The 18,600-nt window shown below is 38.3% G+C and overlaps 1 protein-coding gene across 11 annotated transcripts in view; it reads left to right on the top strand.

Moving 5' to 3' along the window:
• The window catches only part of CADPS2 (calcium dependent secretion activator 2), a 574,734-nt gene that overhangs the window by 529,212 nt on the left and 26,922 nt on the right, over positions 1-18,600 (top strand). For 9 of the 11 annotated variants that reach the window (XM_060414820.1, XM_012177054.4, XM_004008016.5 and 6 more), the window contains 3 exons: positions 4,216-4,299; positions 4,402-4,434; positions 17,771-17,878. In XM_060414820.1, the coding sequence (XP_060270803.1) occupies positions 4,216-4,299; positions 4,402-4,434; positions 17,771-17,878 (225 nt within the window). The remainder of the gene's footprint in view (positions 1-4,215; positions 4,300-4,401; positions 4,435-17,770; positions 17,879-18,600) is intronic. The other 2 variants (XM_060414821.1, XM_060414822.1) reach the window with 1 other exon arrangement.

Here is an 18,600-nt window from a genome sequence, read left to right as displayed (position 1 = left end):
ATGGAGGCCAAGAATTCTGTGACATGCGTGCAGCAGGACCACCCATCCACACGATGGACTTAGTGGGGTATAACCTGGTGCTGCTTCATACTCTAAAGAAAGGACAAGCTAGACAGGCTGCCATCTGCCACAGTGGGGAAACTTCTGCCTGCGGGTCATCTGCTAATGGACTTCCCCCAGTGTTGTCTTAGCCACTCCATTTCAGCTATCCTGCTCAGGTCCCAGGCTACCATGTGAATGAAGCTTACCCACTATCCTGCGATGGAAGTCAGTTTCAGTTACACTGTTTGTCCTTCATCACTTCCTGCCTTGCCTCGTGACCAACTGTATACATCTCTTTCTCTCCTGCTAGTTTGTATGTTCCTAGAGGGAAGGTTCTAAGATTCATCCTTTTTGTATTTCCCATATTAGGTGCTCAATAATAATAACCAAATAGTGTTTATTGAACACTTATTATATACCAAGCACATTACTGTCATATCATTTAATTATTACAAGTTTGTAATGTGATGATAAAAAAAAAACAGAGCTTTGGAGCCAGACCACCTCTGTATCCAAAGCCTCCCTCCTCTACCGTCAGCCCCAAGACCTTGAAACAGATAGTATTCCGACCTGGGTCTTCTGATTTATGGTGTCAACTCTGTCCTGCCTCCACAGATATCATTTCATCGAATAAGACCAATTCTCTCATAACCAAATTTATTATTTCTCCTTACCACTGAACAACCCCAAGGTTACCCCCACTAACTTGTAACTTAATATGTGTAGGTTTTTAGACATATACTCCCTAGTGATTTAGCTAATCATACCAATAATATTCATTCTTTACATCTCTTAGTGTGTTGCCATTTTCACAGCCGCTTCATCTGAATCATCTCTGTTGATCTTCACTCCATCCTTGTTGTGGGCAGAGCAGTGTCAGCCTCCTCGTTTTATTGATGAGTACACTGAGGCTAGAGAAGCTGAATGTCCAGCCTCTTAACTCACAGCCAGAGAGTAGGCAGAGCTACAATTCAACCTCAGACCTTCTAAATCCATCCAAGGTCCACTGCTACCTTGCCTAGCCCCTCAGCATCACTCACCTGTGTAAGCAGATACTTGCTTGCAGGCACCAGGAACCAGGTGCTGTGCTAAAGCCTTCAGTGGTTCAGGTTGTCTGGTAACCATAGCAATGGTCGCTCTCCTCGTGGCAAATGAGATCATCCAGTTCACACTAGCGCTCAGGATTTGAGTTACTAGAGATGAGACATTTTCCACAGAGGGCCATTAACTTTGGAATTCCCTTCCCCTCATCTGCCATAGCCCTGGAGTATTGGCCTTCTGGGTCTTTGCCAACCACAGCAAGTTGAGTTAGCCAGCTATGATTGGCAAAAAATCTGAACAAGCAGGAGGAAAGTGCTCAATTGACTTTTAGTTGTGAGCAATTTGTAATTTTGTGTTATTTGCTGTTTGTGTCCCCTAGGATAACTAACCAACCATACATAATTCTCGTTCTTTAAAAACAAAATTTTAGTCAGCAGTTTGCATGAATTAGTTTCTGTGTTCTTACATCATGTCGCAAATGATGTGATGGAGAAACCTATAGGGAAGTCTTTGTTTCTTTTGCATAAACTATTTTGCAGTAATTGACCAGCCATAGAGAAAAGATTATCTCCTGTGCACTCTCAGCGAGTTCCCTGGTCACCAGAGACCAATAAGCTGTGTCCCTGGAACTATTATCACTTTGTTGAAGAAGCTGCTATGTGAACAAAAACCAGCCTTCATTAATTTCCCTTTTCATATTTAAAAAACCTTGTCAGTATTTTCCCTTTGGGAAATATAATTTTTCAATAGTGCATATCATTTTGGTTCTGAAAAGGAAAGATGTAGGGTCAGTCAGTTCAGTGGCTCAGTAGTGTCCGACTCTTTGCGACCCCATGAATCACAGCATGCCAGGCCTCCCTGTCCATCACCAACTCCTGGAGTTCACCCAAACTCATGTCCATCGAGTCAGTGATCCCGATCCAGCCATCTCATCCTCTGTCGTCCCCTTCTCCTCCTGCCCCCAATCCCTCCCAGCATCAGAGTCTTTTCCATTGAGTCAACTCATGAGGTGGCCAGAGTATTGGAGTTTCAGCTTTAGCATCAGTCCTTTCAATAAACACCCAGGACTGATCTCCTTTAGAATGGACTGCTTGGATCTCCTTGCAGTCCAAGGGACTCTCAAGAATCTTCTCTAACACCACAGTTCAAAAGCATCAATTCTTAGGCACTCAGCTTTCTTCATAGTCCAACTTTCACATCCATACATGACCGCTGGAAAAACCATAGCCTTGACTAGACAGACCTTTGTTGGCAAAGTATTGTTTCTGCTTTTGAATATGCTATCTAGGTTGGTCATAACTTTTCTTCCAAGGAGTAAGTGTCTTTTAATTTCATGGCTGCAGTCACCATCTACAGTGATTTTGGAGCCCCCAAAAATAAAATCTGACACTGTTTCCACTGTTTCCCCATTACCCATAAAGTGATGGGACCAGATGCCATGATCTTCGTTTTCTGACTGTTGAGCTTTAAGCCAACTTTTTCACTCTCCTCTTTCACTTTCATCAAGAGGATTTTTAGTTCCTCTTCACTTTCTGCCATAAAGGTGGTGTCATCTGCATATCTGAGGTTATTGCTATTTCTCCCAGCAATCTTGATTCCAGCTTGTGTTTCTTCCAGTCCAGCGTTTCTCATGATGTACTCTGCATATAAGTTAAATAAGCAGGGTGACAATATACAGACTTGATGTACTCCTTTTCCTAGTTGGAACCAGTCTGTTGTTCCATGTCCAGTTCTAACTGTTGCTTTCTGACCTGCATATAGGTTTCTCAAGAGGCAGGTCAGGTGGTTTGATATTCCCATCTCTTTCAGAATTTTCCACAGTTTATTGTGATCCACACGGTCAAAGGCTTTGGCATAGTCAAGAAAGCAGAAATAGATGTTTTTCTGGAACTCTCTTGCTTTTTCCATGATCCAGCGGATGTTGGCAATTTGATCTCTGGTTCCTCTGCCTTTTGTAAAACCAGCTTGAACATTTGGAAGTTCACGGTTCACATATTGCTGAAGCCTGGCTTGTAGGAGATCCTTGTTAACATCTCTTCTTTATCTTCATGCCATATCTTAATGTTCCCACTCAATGAAATAAAATGCTTCACATTTTTAATTACATTACAGTATATATGTGTATATATATATATATATCTTAATTTTCATTTCGTAGAAACTGAAAGTTTTAGGAAGGTAAAATTCTTAAGACCATTTAAATTCCATATCGCTGCCCCAACACAAACACACTGTTTGACTGATGGGAGAACCGGTGCACTGGTTGTCTGGACTCCACGTTGCAATCAGCAACAGAATCAGGATTTATTTTCTCAGTCTGGTGCTCTTTCCATTGTACCCTGACATGTTTGTCTCTGTTTGAGCTCCTGACTCCTTTGTAAGCTTCTGAAAGCCGGGGTGATCCTTACGTGTCCCAGTTGGAGCTGCTTGGTGAATACTCGCAAGCTAATGTATCAGACTTTATTTTAGTGTTACAAGAGTCTCAGATGTTACACCTCCTTTTCATTATCTGTTCTCTTTTTCATTTAACCTCTTCTGTGGTTAGAAAAAGTTGGCGAATGGTCAAGTGATATATGATAGAATGGGCTTTGAACGCTTGACCATTGTTGTTTCTAAACACCTTATTTTTTTCTTGAGGTGTTATTGACATGTTATTGACATTATATCAGTTGCAGGTGTACAACATAATGATTTGATACCTGTCTGAGTTTCAAAATGGTCACCACAATAAGCCTACTTAACATCATCCATCCCCATTCATAGTTATAATATTTTTCCTTGTGATGAGAACTCATCTATACTGGAGTTGAAAGTTATTCTAAGGAATAGTCTCAGGGATTTAAAGTTATTTACTAAGTGGTTTAAATTATCTCACACATAAGTAACCAGACTCCTATTATACATTGTTCTTTTATCTTTAAAAATGTATGTATTATTTCCTAAAAAGTGAAAGGACCTTAGAGTTCATCTTCAAAATAAGATAATAAACATCACAAGTCAACCTCTTAGGTGTCAGTTTGTACGTTGTGGGTTTTTGTGCCATGGGAGAAGTTGGTTCAAGAATTGTTTGCCCTGTTATGTGTTTGTATGTACAGTCCTATCCTAAATACTCAACCATAAACTGGATTCTAGTTTGTTTCAGTGCTGGAAGGGGTGTTGTCTAAGCTCTCAAGATATGATGAAGGCACTTTCTTTTCATCCATCCTGTCATTCACTGTGAGTATTTTGAATGAGTTCTCCTCTGCTGTCTTTTGACTGCTATCATAGTGCTGATAAGTTAAGAAAATAATTCTCATAATTATCTCTTTTCCACTTAAGGTGAAAGCAGCTGCAAAATATGTTGATGTTCCAGTAAGTATTTTTTATTTGCTTTTAAAAACTATATATAATTCCTCTAAAAAAGTATTTATGGTTCACCATGGGTTTATTTCAAATCTTTAAACCACGTAATTCCCTCAGGGAGCAGTTTATTTTCCTTAAGCGAGGACTAGCCCTCATAGCAAAGCCTGGCAAGGTTATTTCAGTGTACTTTTTGTGTTGTAACTTGGGTACGCTTATGGAGGTCAGTTCATCTTGAGAACATACCAGCTCATTGGTAGCTCCAGGATCAGGGAGAGAATGCCTCACATTATTTAAAGAAAAAAAGTTCACTCTCCTTCCCTTTTCATGAAGGCTCTAACAGGTGTCTTGTAGGAGGTTAAGTAACAAACAAGAGGAATCAGTTAAATCAGAGGAGTAGTTTTCTGAATACAGAAGTGTTATAAATAAATCAATGTTGACTTACTTATCATTTGGTTTTTTACAGAATTCTTGGGAAATAACGCATAACCTGTAAACTTGTTCAAAAATTAAGAGAGTAAAAAAAAAAAAAAAAAATTAAGAGAGTAAACTATGAAACTTGCTTAGCTACAATGAAAAAAATTTACATGATAATTATAATCAACAAGTTAGTACAGCATTTGTAAGTTGACAATCATTAACAAAGTTTTTGCCTTAAATTCTGTTATCACATATATATGATCAAGGCCTCTGACATTCTGTTGAATCATGTGTCTTGGCATGTATATCAAAGAGGTAGAACATAATGGAAAAAAAAACATAAAATTTAAAACTAAGTGGAATATAAGTCATCTCATCTTTAATTTAGGCTGTGCTTGAATAGCATTACCATCTCTAGGTCATTATTATAAATGTTAGCACTTTTAGTGCTGGCAAGCTTTGTATATCTGTTGTAGGTGGCTCTTATTTTTAAATTGCATGACTTCATTTTATACTATGGATAGACAGTCCCCAGATTTATTGATGCTATAGTTATTAAAAATGAACATTTGAAATGAAAAGGCCATGGACTTTCCTATCTTTGCCTAGGGTTTCTTGGGAGTAGGTTTTGTTTGTTTTTAGTTTTACAAATAATTCCCAAAGAAATTTTGGCATACTCTTTGTCTTGTATTAGAATCAGAAAATCAGTACTGGGCAATAAGCAAAATAATCACATGTGTGTGGTCCTGCAAAGGAGCAGCTCAAAAGAGAGAAAGAAAGCAGTGAGGGGGAATAGTTTATTGCCATCTGAAGAAGAAAAGGACCAGTCATCATGGGAACATATGAACTTTATTGTTCTTAATGAGTACTTTATAATATAGGTTTTTTTATAATTTTGAATTATTAAATACAAATGGAATGGAACATCATAATTATTTCTGTTCTTAGGGTTTTTGTGATTCTTAATTTGACTCTGTACTAGATCTGTTAGAGCCCATAGAGCTTCATCATTGAAAGATACAGGAAGTGGTTCATTCATGCTCCTTCTCAATGCAGAATCCCCTTCTCCTAATAGCCCTCAAAAAGATTCAGTCAAGCTCTTTTAATTTTTTCAGTGATTGTAGGCTCACCATAAGGAAGCTTCCTCTTATGTGTAATGAGTTGAAATTCTGTACCTCTGTGAATTCTATTTTGTTTCTAATCCCTTTTCTGCATGATAGCCCTTCAGATATTTGGTGATAATTATCATGCATTCTCTTCCCAAGAGATATGATGGCTATTCAAAAGGATTTGTTGTCTAAGGAATTCTTATTTTCTACATTAAACCTCCTCAACTTCTTCACTAAATTTGTTGGCTAAATCTTATTTAACACTCACTAAATGCTAGACTCTGGGCTATAATGAAAATATATATGTCCTGCCTGCAAGCTGTTCCATGTCTAGGAATAAAAGAGATAGAGAAATAGTTTAGTTCAGTTGCTCAGTCGTGTCTGACTCTTTGTGACCCCACGATCTGCACCATACCAGGCTTCCCTGTCCATTACCAACTCCCAGAGCTTACTCAAACTCATGTCCATTGAGTCAGTGATGCCATCCAACCATATCATCTTCTGTCATCCCTGTCTCCTCCTGCCTTCAATCAGCATCAGGGTCTTTTCCAATGAGTCAGTTCTCACATCGGGGAAATAGACATATCATGGAAACAGCCATAGCAATTGTACTCAGACTCTTTATCATACCAGTCACTCTCTAATGAATTCCAGCTTACTAATGTCACTATTATATCACGTTGCCACACACAGCAAAGCATACTAAACCACAGATGTGGTGTGGCGATGGTAGATTGCTAGAGTTTCTCCCTTAGATCTGGAAATAAACTTTAATTTCAAAAATTATGAGATCTGTTAGCTCTTACTATTTTTTATGCTAAAACTCGCAAGATACCTTTCTGAAGCAGTCTTTAACAGAGAACCTTATGAGAAAAAAAGAACAGTGGCTTACCTTTCACAAAAATTAACTCACAGCTGATTTAAAAACCTACTTGTGAAATGCAAACAATAAAACTTCTAGAAGAAAACATAAGAGAAAATACTACCTTAAGTTTAGATACAAACCCCAAAACATCCATGAAAGAAAAACATTGTAAGCTGGACTTAATAGGTGGCTCAGATGGTAAAGAATCTGCCTGCAATGCAAGAGACGTGGGTTGGGAAGATCCCCTGGAGGAGGGCATGCCGGCACACTCCAGTATTCTTGCCTGGAGAATCCCCATCGACAGAGGAGCCTGGCAGGGTACAATCCATGGGGGTCACAAAGAATCAGATGCAACTAAGCCACTAAGCACACACAATACACCGCACTTTAAAGGAAGTAAAACAACAAGCTACAGACATATATTTGTCAAAGACTTTATGTAAAATGTACAAACAACTCTTAACACTCAAGCAAACAGCACAATTAAAAAATGGGCAAAAGATCAGAACAGATACTACAGTGAAGACATATAGGTATCAAATAGGCAAATGAAAAGATGCTCAATATCATTTGTCATTGGAGAAATGAAAATTAAAACAATGAGATACTATTACATACCTATTGGTATGGCTAAAATTTAACACTGTTAATAGCAAAATGTTGACAAAGATCCAGTGCAAGAGGGATTCTCATTCATTGCTGGTGGAAATACAAAATTGTACAGCCACTTTGGGAGACTATTTGGCAGTTTCTTACAAAGCTAAATATAGGCTTTAGCAACCCACTGATTACACTCCTAGGTATTTATTCAACTGATCTGAAAACATATGTCCACAATGAAACCTGCAAAAGTGTTCATTGCAACTTTATTCATAATCATTGAAAATTGAAAGCAACCAAAATGTCTTTCAGTCTAGCATATGGATAAACAAGAAGTGGTATATCCATACAATTAAGTGGTATTCCTAATGCAGAAGAGAAGGAGGAATTCATGTTCCTGGAACATACTTGATTATCAGGTATACCTTATAGCACAGGCTAAAGATGTATAAATGTAAATAACAGAAAATGATTCGAATATAGTCATTTAAATATAGCATGTTATGAACATAGTCTTATGTATCTTTACAGCTTTATTGAGGCATAACTGATATATTAAAAACTGCACATATTTAGTGTTTATAATTAGATGAGCTTGGAAATAGGCATATACCTGTGTATGGGCTTCCCAGATGGTGCAGTGGTTAAGAACACTTGCCAAGGCAGGATACACAAGAGACCCAGTTCGATCCCTGTGTCAGGAAGATCCTCTGGAGGAGGAAATGGCAACCCGCTCCAGTATTCTTGCCTGAAAAATTCCATAGACTGGGGAGGCTGGCGAATTACAGTCCATGGGGTTGCAAAAGAATCAAACCTGACCGAGCAACTAAACACGTAGCACACATATACCTGTGTCAACACCAATTACTTTATCAAATGGAAATAGAATTATACCACTTCTAGGCTTGTTGCAAATATGTTAAGCACTTTTCAAGACTCCTAGAATGAAGTTAGTGATTGATAAATGTTAGCTGTCATTATACAACATTATTATTGATTATAGTAAATCTAGTGTCCAGATTCTAAAAAATTAATCATTCTGTTCTATACTATCTTATTCACATCTATTAATGTGGCAAATCTATCAGGAGCCCTTAAAAACCAATGAATACTTTTCAGTTTACCTCCTATTGTAGAGAGCAGCCAGCACAGTTAAAGGAATCTAAAAATAATGGCTTATAGAGAAAAAGAAAAAGGGAAATCAGGATATTACTCTTGAGGGAGGAAAAACCTAAGAGACAAGAGAGTCCTGTTTAATGTATGGAGTTCCCATTTTGCAGAAGAGGAAGCCTCAATATTTATCAGTCAAGAGGACAGAACAAGGATCAGTAACAAAAACCCAGTGGGAGCTGGGTTACATCAGTATACTAAGAACAAAAAAAAAGAAACTAAAATTTTTTACAAAGGTGATATAGTATAGTAGTAATTACTCCACTCTTTGCCAGGTGTGGCACTGCAGATTGCTGAACTATGTGGGGAAAACAACCAGATGACATTTAACATTTAAAGGGACATTTAAAAGCCCTTTCTGGGGCTTCTTTCATGGTCCAGAGGCTGAGAATCTGCCTGGCAATGCAAAGGACACAGGTTCGATTCCAGGTTAGGAAACTAAGATCCTACATGCCTCACAGCAAGTGAGCCCACGCATCACAACTAGAGAGTCTGCGCACCGCAATGAAGACCCCACCTGCCACAGCATAGACCGGATGGAACCAAATAAATTTTTTGTAAAAGCCCTTTCCAACTCCAATTCTGAAATTTTGCTTTACAGGTCGTTAAGTTATCGGGCATTTTGGTGTGGGTGTGTATGTGAACAGTGCCTATTGCAGGTTATCCTGCTGACATTATTACACACATCACATATGATCTCTGTGCTGGTCAGGGAGGTGACAGCTAAAGAGACCTGGAGGACCAGATGAGGTTGACGGTGACCGAGGACAAGGAAATTCCCCCTGGATGGGCTGCTTAGCGCTGCTGCCTGATCCTGGTGGTCCTGCCTGAGAAGGTGGAGGTGGCTTATCCTTTTCCTGTCTTCATTAACAGTTCTCTCAAACGTTCTCTAACACTTGCCAAAGATTTCTAACCTTCCAGTTCTCCACAGTGTGACTTGAATTCAGCTCTATATTCTGTGGGCTCCTCCGGTGGTTCTGGTGGTAAAGAACCTGCCTGTCAATGCAGGAAGCAGAAGAGACATGGGTTCAATCCCGGGTTGGGACGATTCCCTGGAGAAGGAAATGGCAACCCACTCCAATTCACACTGGAGTCAACCACTCTTGCCTGGGAAGTCCCATGGACAGAGGAGCCTGGTGGGCTACAGTCCAAGGGGTTGCAAAGAGTGGCAATGTGAGCGACTAAGCACACAGCATACTATATTGAACAGGCTTGGTGTGGAGTCCAGGATCTCAGTTCAAGTCCCGCCTTTGCCCCTTCCTGGCAGTCTGACCCCTGGGCTTCCCACCTGGGCAGTGACAATACTGCTGCCATCCCTGTGCTGTCTCCTTCCGTAGGTTCTCTTGAGGATTTGATGCACATATTAATGTGCATAATATTAAATAATAATAAAAGTACATATTTGTTTATAAAAATAATGAAGTAAATATCAATATATATTATAAAAATAATAAAAGTATATATTATGTGCTTTATAACTGTCACACACTATTGATATAAACAGGATTGTCTTCGCTTCTCCCTGGAATGATGCTCCCTGCACCATACATTGCCCTGCACCCTCTGCTTCAGAACATGACCATTTTCCAAAAGAAAAACCATTTGTTTTCCACAGGGTGAAAAACATTAGATTGCTTTTCATTTACTTTCCTTTTATTTTAGACTCTCAAGCGCCTTGCATGTGCCAGTGATGACTTTTAAACGTACAGCCAGTCAGTTCAGTGACAAGAGGCGTCTTTCCTCCTTCCTTTGTTCAGACACTGCTTGTTACTTAGATGAGGCCGCTGGAACACTCAGTGCTTTACGTCAGAGTGAGAGCCAGGCAGAACATGGGGAATGGTGCGCGTGCCCACTGGGACGTGTTCACCTGCAGAGGCAGGTCGCACCAGGACCAGGCTGAGAGTCTCGCCATTAGAGGAGCAGGGGAGGTAGCCTTCTGTGCTTCCTAGAAGAGTGCTTTACTTCTTTCATCTTTATTTCTTTGGTTTTCTTGTCTGTCTCATTCTTCTTACAGGAGGTAAATCCATGAACAGCCTCCGGACCCTAACATTCTAGCATCCTCATGTGTCCTTTAGGCCAAAATCTGAAAGGTTCCAAATTAGTGCCAAATAAGACAACCCCAGGCAATCTGAATTTTAAAGGTGAAATTAAATAATACCCACAGCATTTAAGTTTTACTTCTTCAAGTCCTCAGTCTAGTTTCTATAGTTGCCATCATAGCAACTATAGATAGGGGAAAGGTTACAACTGTATTATAAATGGGAGATTTAATATCTTCATAATCACCCTAATTATTACTCATAATAATGAAATATAATATTGAGTGTATATAATAATGAAAATAATAGTATAAAGCTAATATGTGACATACATGTTAGCACTTTCCTCTCTGTATCAGCGGCTAATTGTCAAAACTCTTGAGACATTAGTGATCTTATCAATCAAAAATAGCAAGAGAGATACTATACGCTCGTGACCTCAAGTGGGAAAGTCATAGTAAGATGAAAATTAAGCCCATGAGTCTCAGTTGAAAACCAACCTGCCTCTTTTCCTTGAGTACTTTAGGCTATTATTTTAAATTACTATTCAATATTCCTTTTAATATTTAAAATAACCTCCTCTTTGGAAGGTTTTCTGCCACAATACAACAAAAATGTTTGATCGTGCTAGCGCTTAAATCAATGAATACATAAAATATGTCACTATTTAGAAGTAATAGTGTGAAGCTTTCAGGTGAATTTTAAGAATTTGAACAATATGACTGCATAAACTATAGGAGTGTTAATTATAGCAGATTCTGATGTAAGATATTCTCACAGCATTGTGATAGGAATCTACTTTTTTACTGACTGTGCTTACAGGGAGCAAGCAGAAGACCCTTATCCAGAGCAAGATCCTGGACTAATGAAACCCTCTCCCTTAGAATGTGGGACTGAATGAAATTACATACTTAAAACATACATGTTACTTGCTCCAAGTCCAAGAGATGTTTTCAAATGGATGTGCATGCCATTATCTAATTCAGAATTTCCTACTTCCTAATTTGGGTTCAAAATGCATTATACTGTGAATTAATAGAATTTTGAATAGCTCTACATTTAACAAAGGGAAAGGTGTCTGTGGCTGCTGCTGGAAATAATTTGTTTTAAAAAACTGGATAAACTGTTATTAGGAAATCTTGAAAACTGTATATCCATATGACTTTTCCATTATTTACATTTCTTCTGCCCCTTTTTATGAACTAGTCCTCATCCTGGGCTTATATTTAAGTTGGAATAAATCTAATTCGAAGACCTTAGTTCGGTTTCTTTCCTTTTGATTTTCTATATGAATACAATATAATTATTCTAGTTTTTAGAAAATTTGGCTTAAAAAAGTGTATGTATGTTTTACATATAATCACAGCTATACTCAAATTTTTTTTAAGTATTTGAGTGTATATAACTTGTTAAACTACTCCAAATTCTTTTGAGAAGCTTAATGTTAAGAGCATTTTCACTCAAATATGAAACATAGAAATTGCTGCATAAATTCCAAACTAATAAGGAACATATTAAACAATTTAAAAAAATATGTTGTTGTTAAAGGTACCTCAGATAAGTTGTGTGTTTGTACAATTAGGTCTTGTGTTCTCTGATCATCAGTCATAGACTTTTCCTGAATCTGAAATGCCAGAATGGAGATGTAAATTTTTCCTACCACAACTGCAGATTGAAGAGACATGCTATTGTTTTAAATCTCAGAAGATCCATTTTTCTTGCAAATTAAAATAATGACCAGGTGCAGGTATTTCATTTATGAAGCACGCAGATTATCATAAATCAAGATATCAGAGTTCCACTCCTGATTGTTTCTTCAAGGCAGGCTTTTCTAGGTTATGAGACGTGCACTTTCAAATTAAGTCAATTAGACTGTAGCTTCTATTAATCTTTGAGACGGGAATAGTATATTTAAAAATTTGTCTTCTTGTTAAATAGACACCATGACAGTGTTTGCATAGTGTATTGTTAACCTTCCGTGGAAGGTTAAGCAGCTTCTTCTGTATCTAAATCTGTAGCTGTGAAAAATGTCTGCAGCACTGCACCCACCTACCCATGAATGAGGAAAGTGAAGACTTGCACCTGTGGAATTAGGTGCAGCAGCAGGAAGTAAGAGCATTTGTAGCATATAATTAACGAGGAATTTTTTCTTTCTTTTTTTGAATGGCATGTTCATCTCACTAAGTTAACTAGTGATTAACGCTGGGAGAAAATGTGCTGGAGTCTGCACCCTTACTTAAACACATTCACTCGCCGGTGTATTCTGTTTCTTATGTGGCCCAAGTCAGGGGAACTCACCTTTCCATACTCTATTCCCTTCCATATGTATCGATTTCTTTATGCCCCTGGGGGAATTTTTTAGATGTTTTACCTTGTACTGTCATTTCATTAGCCACATTCTGTTCTTTTCTGAATCAACTTAAAAGTAATCCAGGAAGTCTTATTTTGATTTAGAGATTACTACCCTAAAAAGCAAGATGGAGAAGTTAGTGCTTAGTGAACTGAAGATCTCAAAGGTTTAAATGGAGAATGAAAAACAACATTGACTCTCTTTTAGGGATAAAGGCAATGGCACCCCACTCCAGTACTCTTGCCTGGAAAATCCCATGGACGGAGGAGCCTGGTAGGCTGCAGTCCATAGGGTCGCTAAGAGTCGGACACGACTGAGCGACTTCACTTTCACTTTTTACTTTCATGCATTGGAGAAGGAAATGGCAACCCACTCCAGTGTTCTTGCCTGGAGAATCCCAGGGACGGGGAGCCTAGTGGGCTGCTGTCTATGGGGTTGCACAGAGTCAGACACGACTGAAGTGACTTAGCAGCAGCAGGGCTTTCCTGGTGCCTCAGATGGTAAAGAATCTGCCTGCAATGCAGGAGACCCAGCATTTTATACAAAATGTGCTTGCTGTAGGGCTTCCCAGATGGCACTGGTGGCAAAGCACCATCCTGCAAATGCGAGAGACATAAGAGACACGGGTTAGATCCCTGAGTCAGGAAGATCCCCTGGAGGAGGGCATGGCAACCCACCCTGTATTCTTGCCTGAAGAACTCCATGGGCAGAAGAGCCTGGTGGGCTCTAGTCCATAGGGTCACGAAGAGTTGGAACCAACTGAAGCAACTTAACACGCATGTGCTTACTATATGGTCTTTAATCGTTATTTTCTCCTTTGTTAAGAAAACTATAATTACAAATTACTTTGCCAACAAAGGTCCATCTAGTCTAAGCTATGATTTTTCGAATAGTCCTGTATGGATGTGAGAGTTGAACTATAAAGAAAGCTGAGCGCCAAAGAGTTGATCCTTTTGAAATGTGGTGTTGGAGAAGACTCTTGAGAGTCCCTTGGACTGCAAGATCAAACGAGTGCATCCTAAAGGAAATCAGAAATCAGTCCTGAATATTCATTGGAAGGACTGATGCTGAAGCTGAAACTCCAATACATTGGCCACCTGATGCAAGGAACTGACCCATTGGAAAAGACCCTGTTGCTTGTAAAGATTGAAAGCAGGAGGAGAAGGGGATGACAGAGGATGAGATGGTTGGATGGCATCACTGACTCGATGGACAAGAGTTTGAGCAAGGTCCGGGAGTTGGTGATGGACAGGGAAGCCTGGTGTGCTGCAGTCGATGGGGTCACAAAGAGTCAGACATGACTGAGTGACTGAACTGATAATTACCAATATAGAAAACATTTCTAAGTGTACCTCTCTAGAACGTAATATCCTTGATAAAAACTCATCCAAATCTGCAGTTGTTGAGTTGAACTGGCTATTCCTTTGATAAGACTGAGGACACCCACCTGCACCAAAATGCGTAGCAATATTCTGTCTGGCTGATGCAGTCACATGCATGCCTTTCATTTACGCACCAGAAAATGAAAACTGAACCAAGTGTGTTCAGTTTTTGTTTTCTGACTAAACTTTATTTCCTAATAAGATAATGTGTATTAATGGAATGAGACACAGTGACTTCCAAAGTATGTAAATTTTCCTGCCATAAAGCAAGAGTCTTAGCACGAAGGAGCACTGAACCAGCGATAATGTCTTCTATCCAAACACATTTGTACTGTAAGTAGAAACTGTTTAAAAGGAAAATTATATCTTTTTCAGCAATTTATCAGAGATAATTACCCTTCATACACCAAAGGAATGATGAAGTGTTTTAAAGAACTATAATTCTAATTGGTAAATGTCACCAGCTGTTGCAGTTATTCTTACTTGTGTATATTCTTTTAATGATTATAGTTTCATGCCACAAGCTACATGAAAATATATTCACTAGGTGTGAAATTCCCGTATGTCACAGTTTCAAGAATAGGTAAACAGCTCAAAGATAAAGGAAGAAATAATGCTAATGAGGAATGTAAAAATTGTAGGTTTTGTTTACTAGGCAAGCAGAGCTTAATTTGCCAAAGGGGAGAAAATGTAATTTCAAGAAGGAAAAGACGACACTTAATTTGTTGAAATAAACTTAAATGAGCCTTACTGAACACCCCCAACCAGGGATTCTAATTTTCTTAGTTGTAGAACTGTCTCAGCTTACACATTTCAGTATTACAGCCCTTCGGTCTGCCAAAGGGAACAGCACAGAGTTTTCTTTAAGGCTTAAATTGTAAAGTGTTTGTTAGTTTCAGGTGGCAAAAGACACGTTTTTCCTGGACAATGTTTCATGATGTCTAATGTTATCTTAAAAGTGATCAAAGAAACAGAAAATTACCTTCCGAGTCTGTGGCAGGTGTATAAAGGCATCATTCTCCATTTCACCTGGCTGTAACTCAGTTTCCAGTGAGTCTGATGGGTCCAGTGTTTAACTATTGTAAACTTATAAGCATACTCCTCTTTTGAAAGGCAGAAATAAAAATGGGGTGAGGCAAAACAGTGGAGGAGGCAAGCCTCACATGTGTTTATTCTTTAACTCTCAGTCCAGCTGGGCAAAACCCTGTTGCCTTGGTATTATACATATCATAGCGTTTCCTTTCCAAGCACTTGACAAACTCACAGGTGGAACTGACTTGTTATCATATGTGGAAAATTATTCTGTCATTTTCATTCTGCAGCAGTATGTTTTCTGAATGTACTAATTTTTAGTGTTTTGACAAAGTTTGAGAGACACGGAGAGAGATCCTTATCTTACAGGCTTCAACTGTTAATAGTAGCTAATAATCCTGTACAAATTACCCCGCCTTTTCACTGGAAATCTCAGTATAACACCACTTGCCCCCAAAGAAGAAAATCACCTAGGTTTCTCTTGAGTATCCTTGCAATTATTTAAACTTTCAAACATTGCTGATGAGAATTATGTAGAAAAACAGCAAAATGAGTTTGGTAAGTTTGGAATATATTTTCTGCATTGTGTAGGAATGCTCTTGAAGGAAAGATTAATAAAGACGTTTATATAAATAGTTGTTTCTGGTTATAACTAGTCATGAATTTTGTTATATCAAGGTTATGTTTGAAAGTATCCTTCAGTGTATGTGATATATATTTCCCTTTAAACTATGTATAAGAACAGTAAGTACTTCCTGGGATTTTCATTGCCCAGAAATAACTTTGTTAGCAAAAAGTCAAATTAATTTTTATTAATGAGATATGCCAATGTCTGCACTGTGCACTGGTTAAGAGATGGGCAGTTTTATCACCATATATAAACTATTATCCCTCCCCCCAAAAAAAGAAGTGATAAGAACTTTCTGTCTTTCATTTAAGGAAAAGGCATGACCACTGTCCTAACATCACTCAGAGGTATATCTTGTCTTTCCTGCAGTGTTTTAGTCACTCAGTCATGCCCAGCTCTTTGCAACCCCATGAACTGCAGCCCACCAGGTTCCTCTATCCATGGGATTTTCCAGGCAAGGATACTGGAATAGTTTGCCATTTCCTTCTCCAGGGGATCTTCCTGAATAGTTAAATGATTCACATCCTCTTTCACCTGATTTCCTTATGTTATTTACTTTTGTGAAGAGTCCATTGATGGCTTATATAAGTGCATCCTACAGATATGAAATGATGCACAACTCACTGACTTATTTGGGCATCAGTTTTACCATTTCATCATATCATTGCCCTATTCTAATTAAATGAATAACTCAGTACAGACTATGAATCAACTCCAGGTATAGAGTATACAAATCATCTAGTCAAGCTATGTGAAACTCTATAAAGAACTAAAGATAAGTTTAGAAGGAATACTCCTGAGGAACCATTCAGAGTTTCGTCCCCTCCTTGTGCAGATTTTGTAGATTCCATAGCAAGGAGGACTTTTATTAACTGCCCTGTCTCATCTAACATTAGAAGATGTGAAATGTTGGATAACTTTGGAAAGTTAGCTAGTCCACACCTTTGGCTCTTCATAGGAGACTAGTTCATTCATAGTCTTATCACATTTCTAAAATAATATAAGTCCTTGAGGTAGTATTGATAAATATGGATGAGCCGAAGCAATGGATAACCCACCAAATTTTCATTTCCTTTTTATTTTGTAATGCATTAAATGTTTTTTGTTCAATATCTCCCTAATAAGAAAACTTATTTTGTGTTCCTTGAACACACATAGTAGTTGAGGAAGGCAACCCAAGGAAAGCTAACATTTTTTAAATATATATGGATAAACTAGCCAGAAATGCTGAAAAAGAAGTTGTAGTTGCAATTAAGAAATGATTATTGATTATGGGAATTTTTGGAAAAATTTATTTATACTGAGCGTATTGGCTTAGCAAGGTAGCCATTTTTTTAAAAAAGTATCTACTATCTTACAAGCACATATTTCTAATCATCTAAATGATGAACAATAACTATGACCTCAGGTTATAGACCTCAATAATAAACTTTTATTTACTTTAATTATGGAATTTGAAGGTGTCCATTGTTGATCTTTTTTTTTTTTAATTACTGATGCAATGGGCATGAACTTGGGCCAGCTTCAGGAGACGGTGTGGGACAGAGAAGCCTAGAGTGCTGCAGTCCATAGGGTCACAAAGAGTCGGATACGACTAGGCAACTGAACAATGACAGTTGTTGATCTTAAGCGTATTTTTCTAGTATAACTTTTGAAATGATGTAATGAATGAAATTCTAGGGTGGTGATTAAGTAAATTTTCACAATCAAAACCTAATATTGTTCTATTCCCCGTGCTTTTTCCTTACAACAGAAACCAGGAATGGATCTGGCAGATACCTATATTATGTTTGTTCGGCAAAATCAAGACATTCTTCGAGAAAAGGTCAATGAGGAAATGTACATAGAAAAGTTGTTCGATGTAAGTAGCTACTCTTCCAGAGCCAGCTGGCATTGTAGATGTACTGTGAAGGGAAAAGTTGCATTTTGAGGGTGTGTCTGCAAATCACTCTTTTTTCCTTTTATTTCTTCTACACAGCTAATAGTTTATTGTTTTGTTTCTTTGACTGCTGACAGAAGTCTTCATAGATTTTTTTTTCCTGTACTTGAAAACTGTCACTATTAGAATGAGAATCTCAAAATCATTCAAAGGTTCATTTTAGCAAGCAAGAGGATATCCAGTTCACCATTGCATACAGCTTACATCACTTGCCTTTGCAGCAATCTGTAAAGAGAATCATACTGTAATGTATTTGGCCCATAGTATAAAAGTTTTTCTTAAGTCAATATGATATTCTTCATGCAAACAAAGAAAAAAGTCGCAGTAAAGCCAGATATCTGCCACTGTACCGTTAGTGTGTCTTTTCATCTTGTTTTCCAGTACTAAGGTTTGCTAACAGATAGAATGCTGCTCCGGTCTCGTGGAGGTCTTCACAGAGGCATGGTAGCTCCTAGAAAGGGGAGGTTGTAGTTTTAGATGCCTTGATCCACAAGTTTCATCCACTGAGTATCTGTAAAAGAGACTAAGAGAGCAGTCCATTTCAATAACAATGTTGTCACTTATTTGTAATTAGGCAGCAGTCAGTTTAAAGGAAATGGTACTTTGCTGATGACATAACTTTGCATAATCCATTCCATTGCTGA

Source organism: Ovis aries, chromosome 4, assembly GCF_016772045.2.
Source record: "Ovis aries strain OAR_USU_Benz2616 breed Rambouillet chromosome 4, ARS-UI_Ramb_v3.0, whole genome shotgun sequence".
In the NCBI taxonomy this organism is placed as follows: Eukaryota; Metazoa; Chordata; class Mammalia; order Artiodactyla; family Bovidae; genus Ovis; species Ovis aries.
This window is presented reverse-complemented; position numbering and strand designations above follow the sequence as displayed.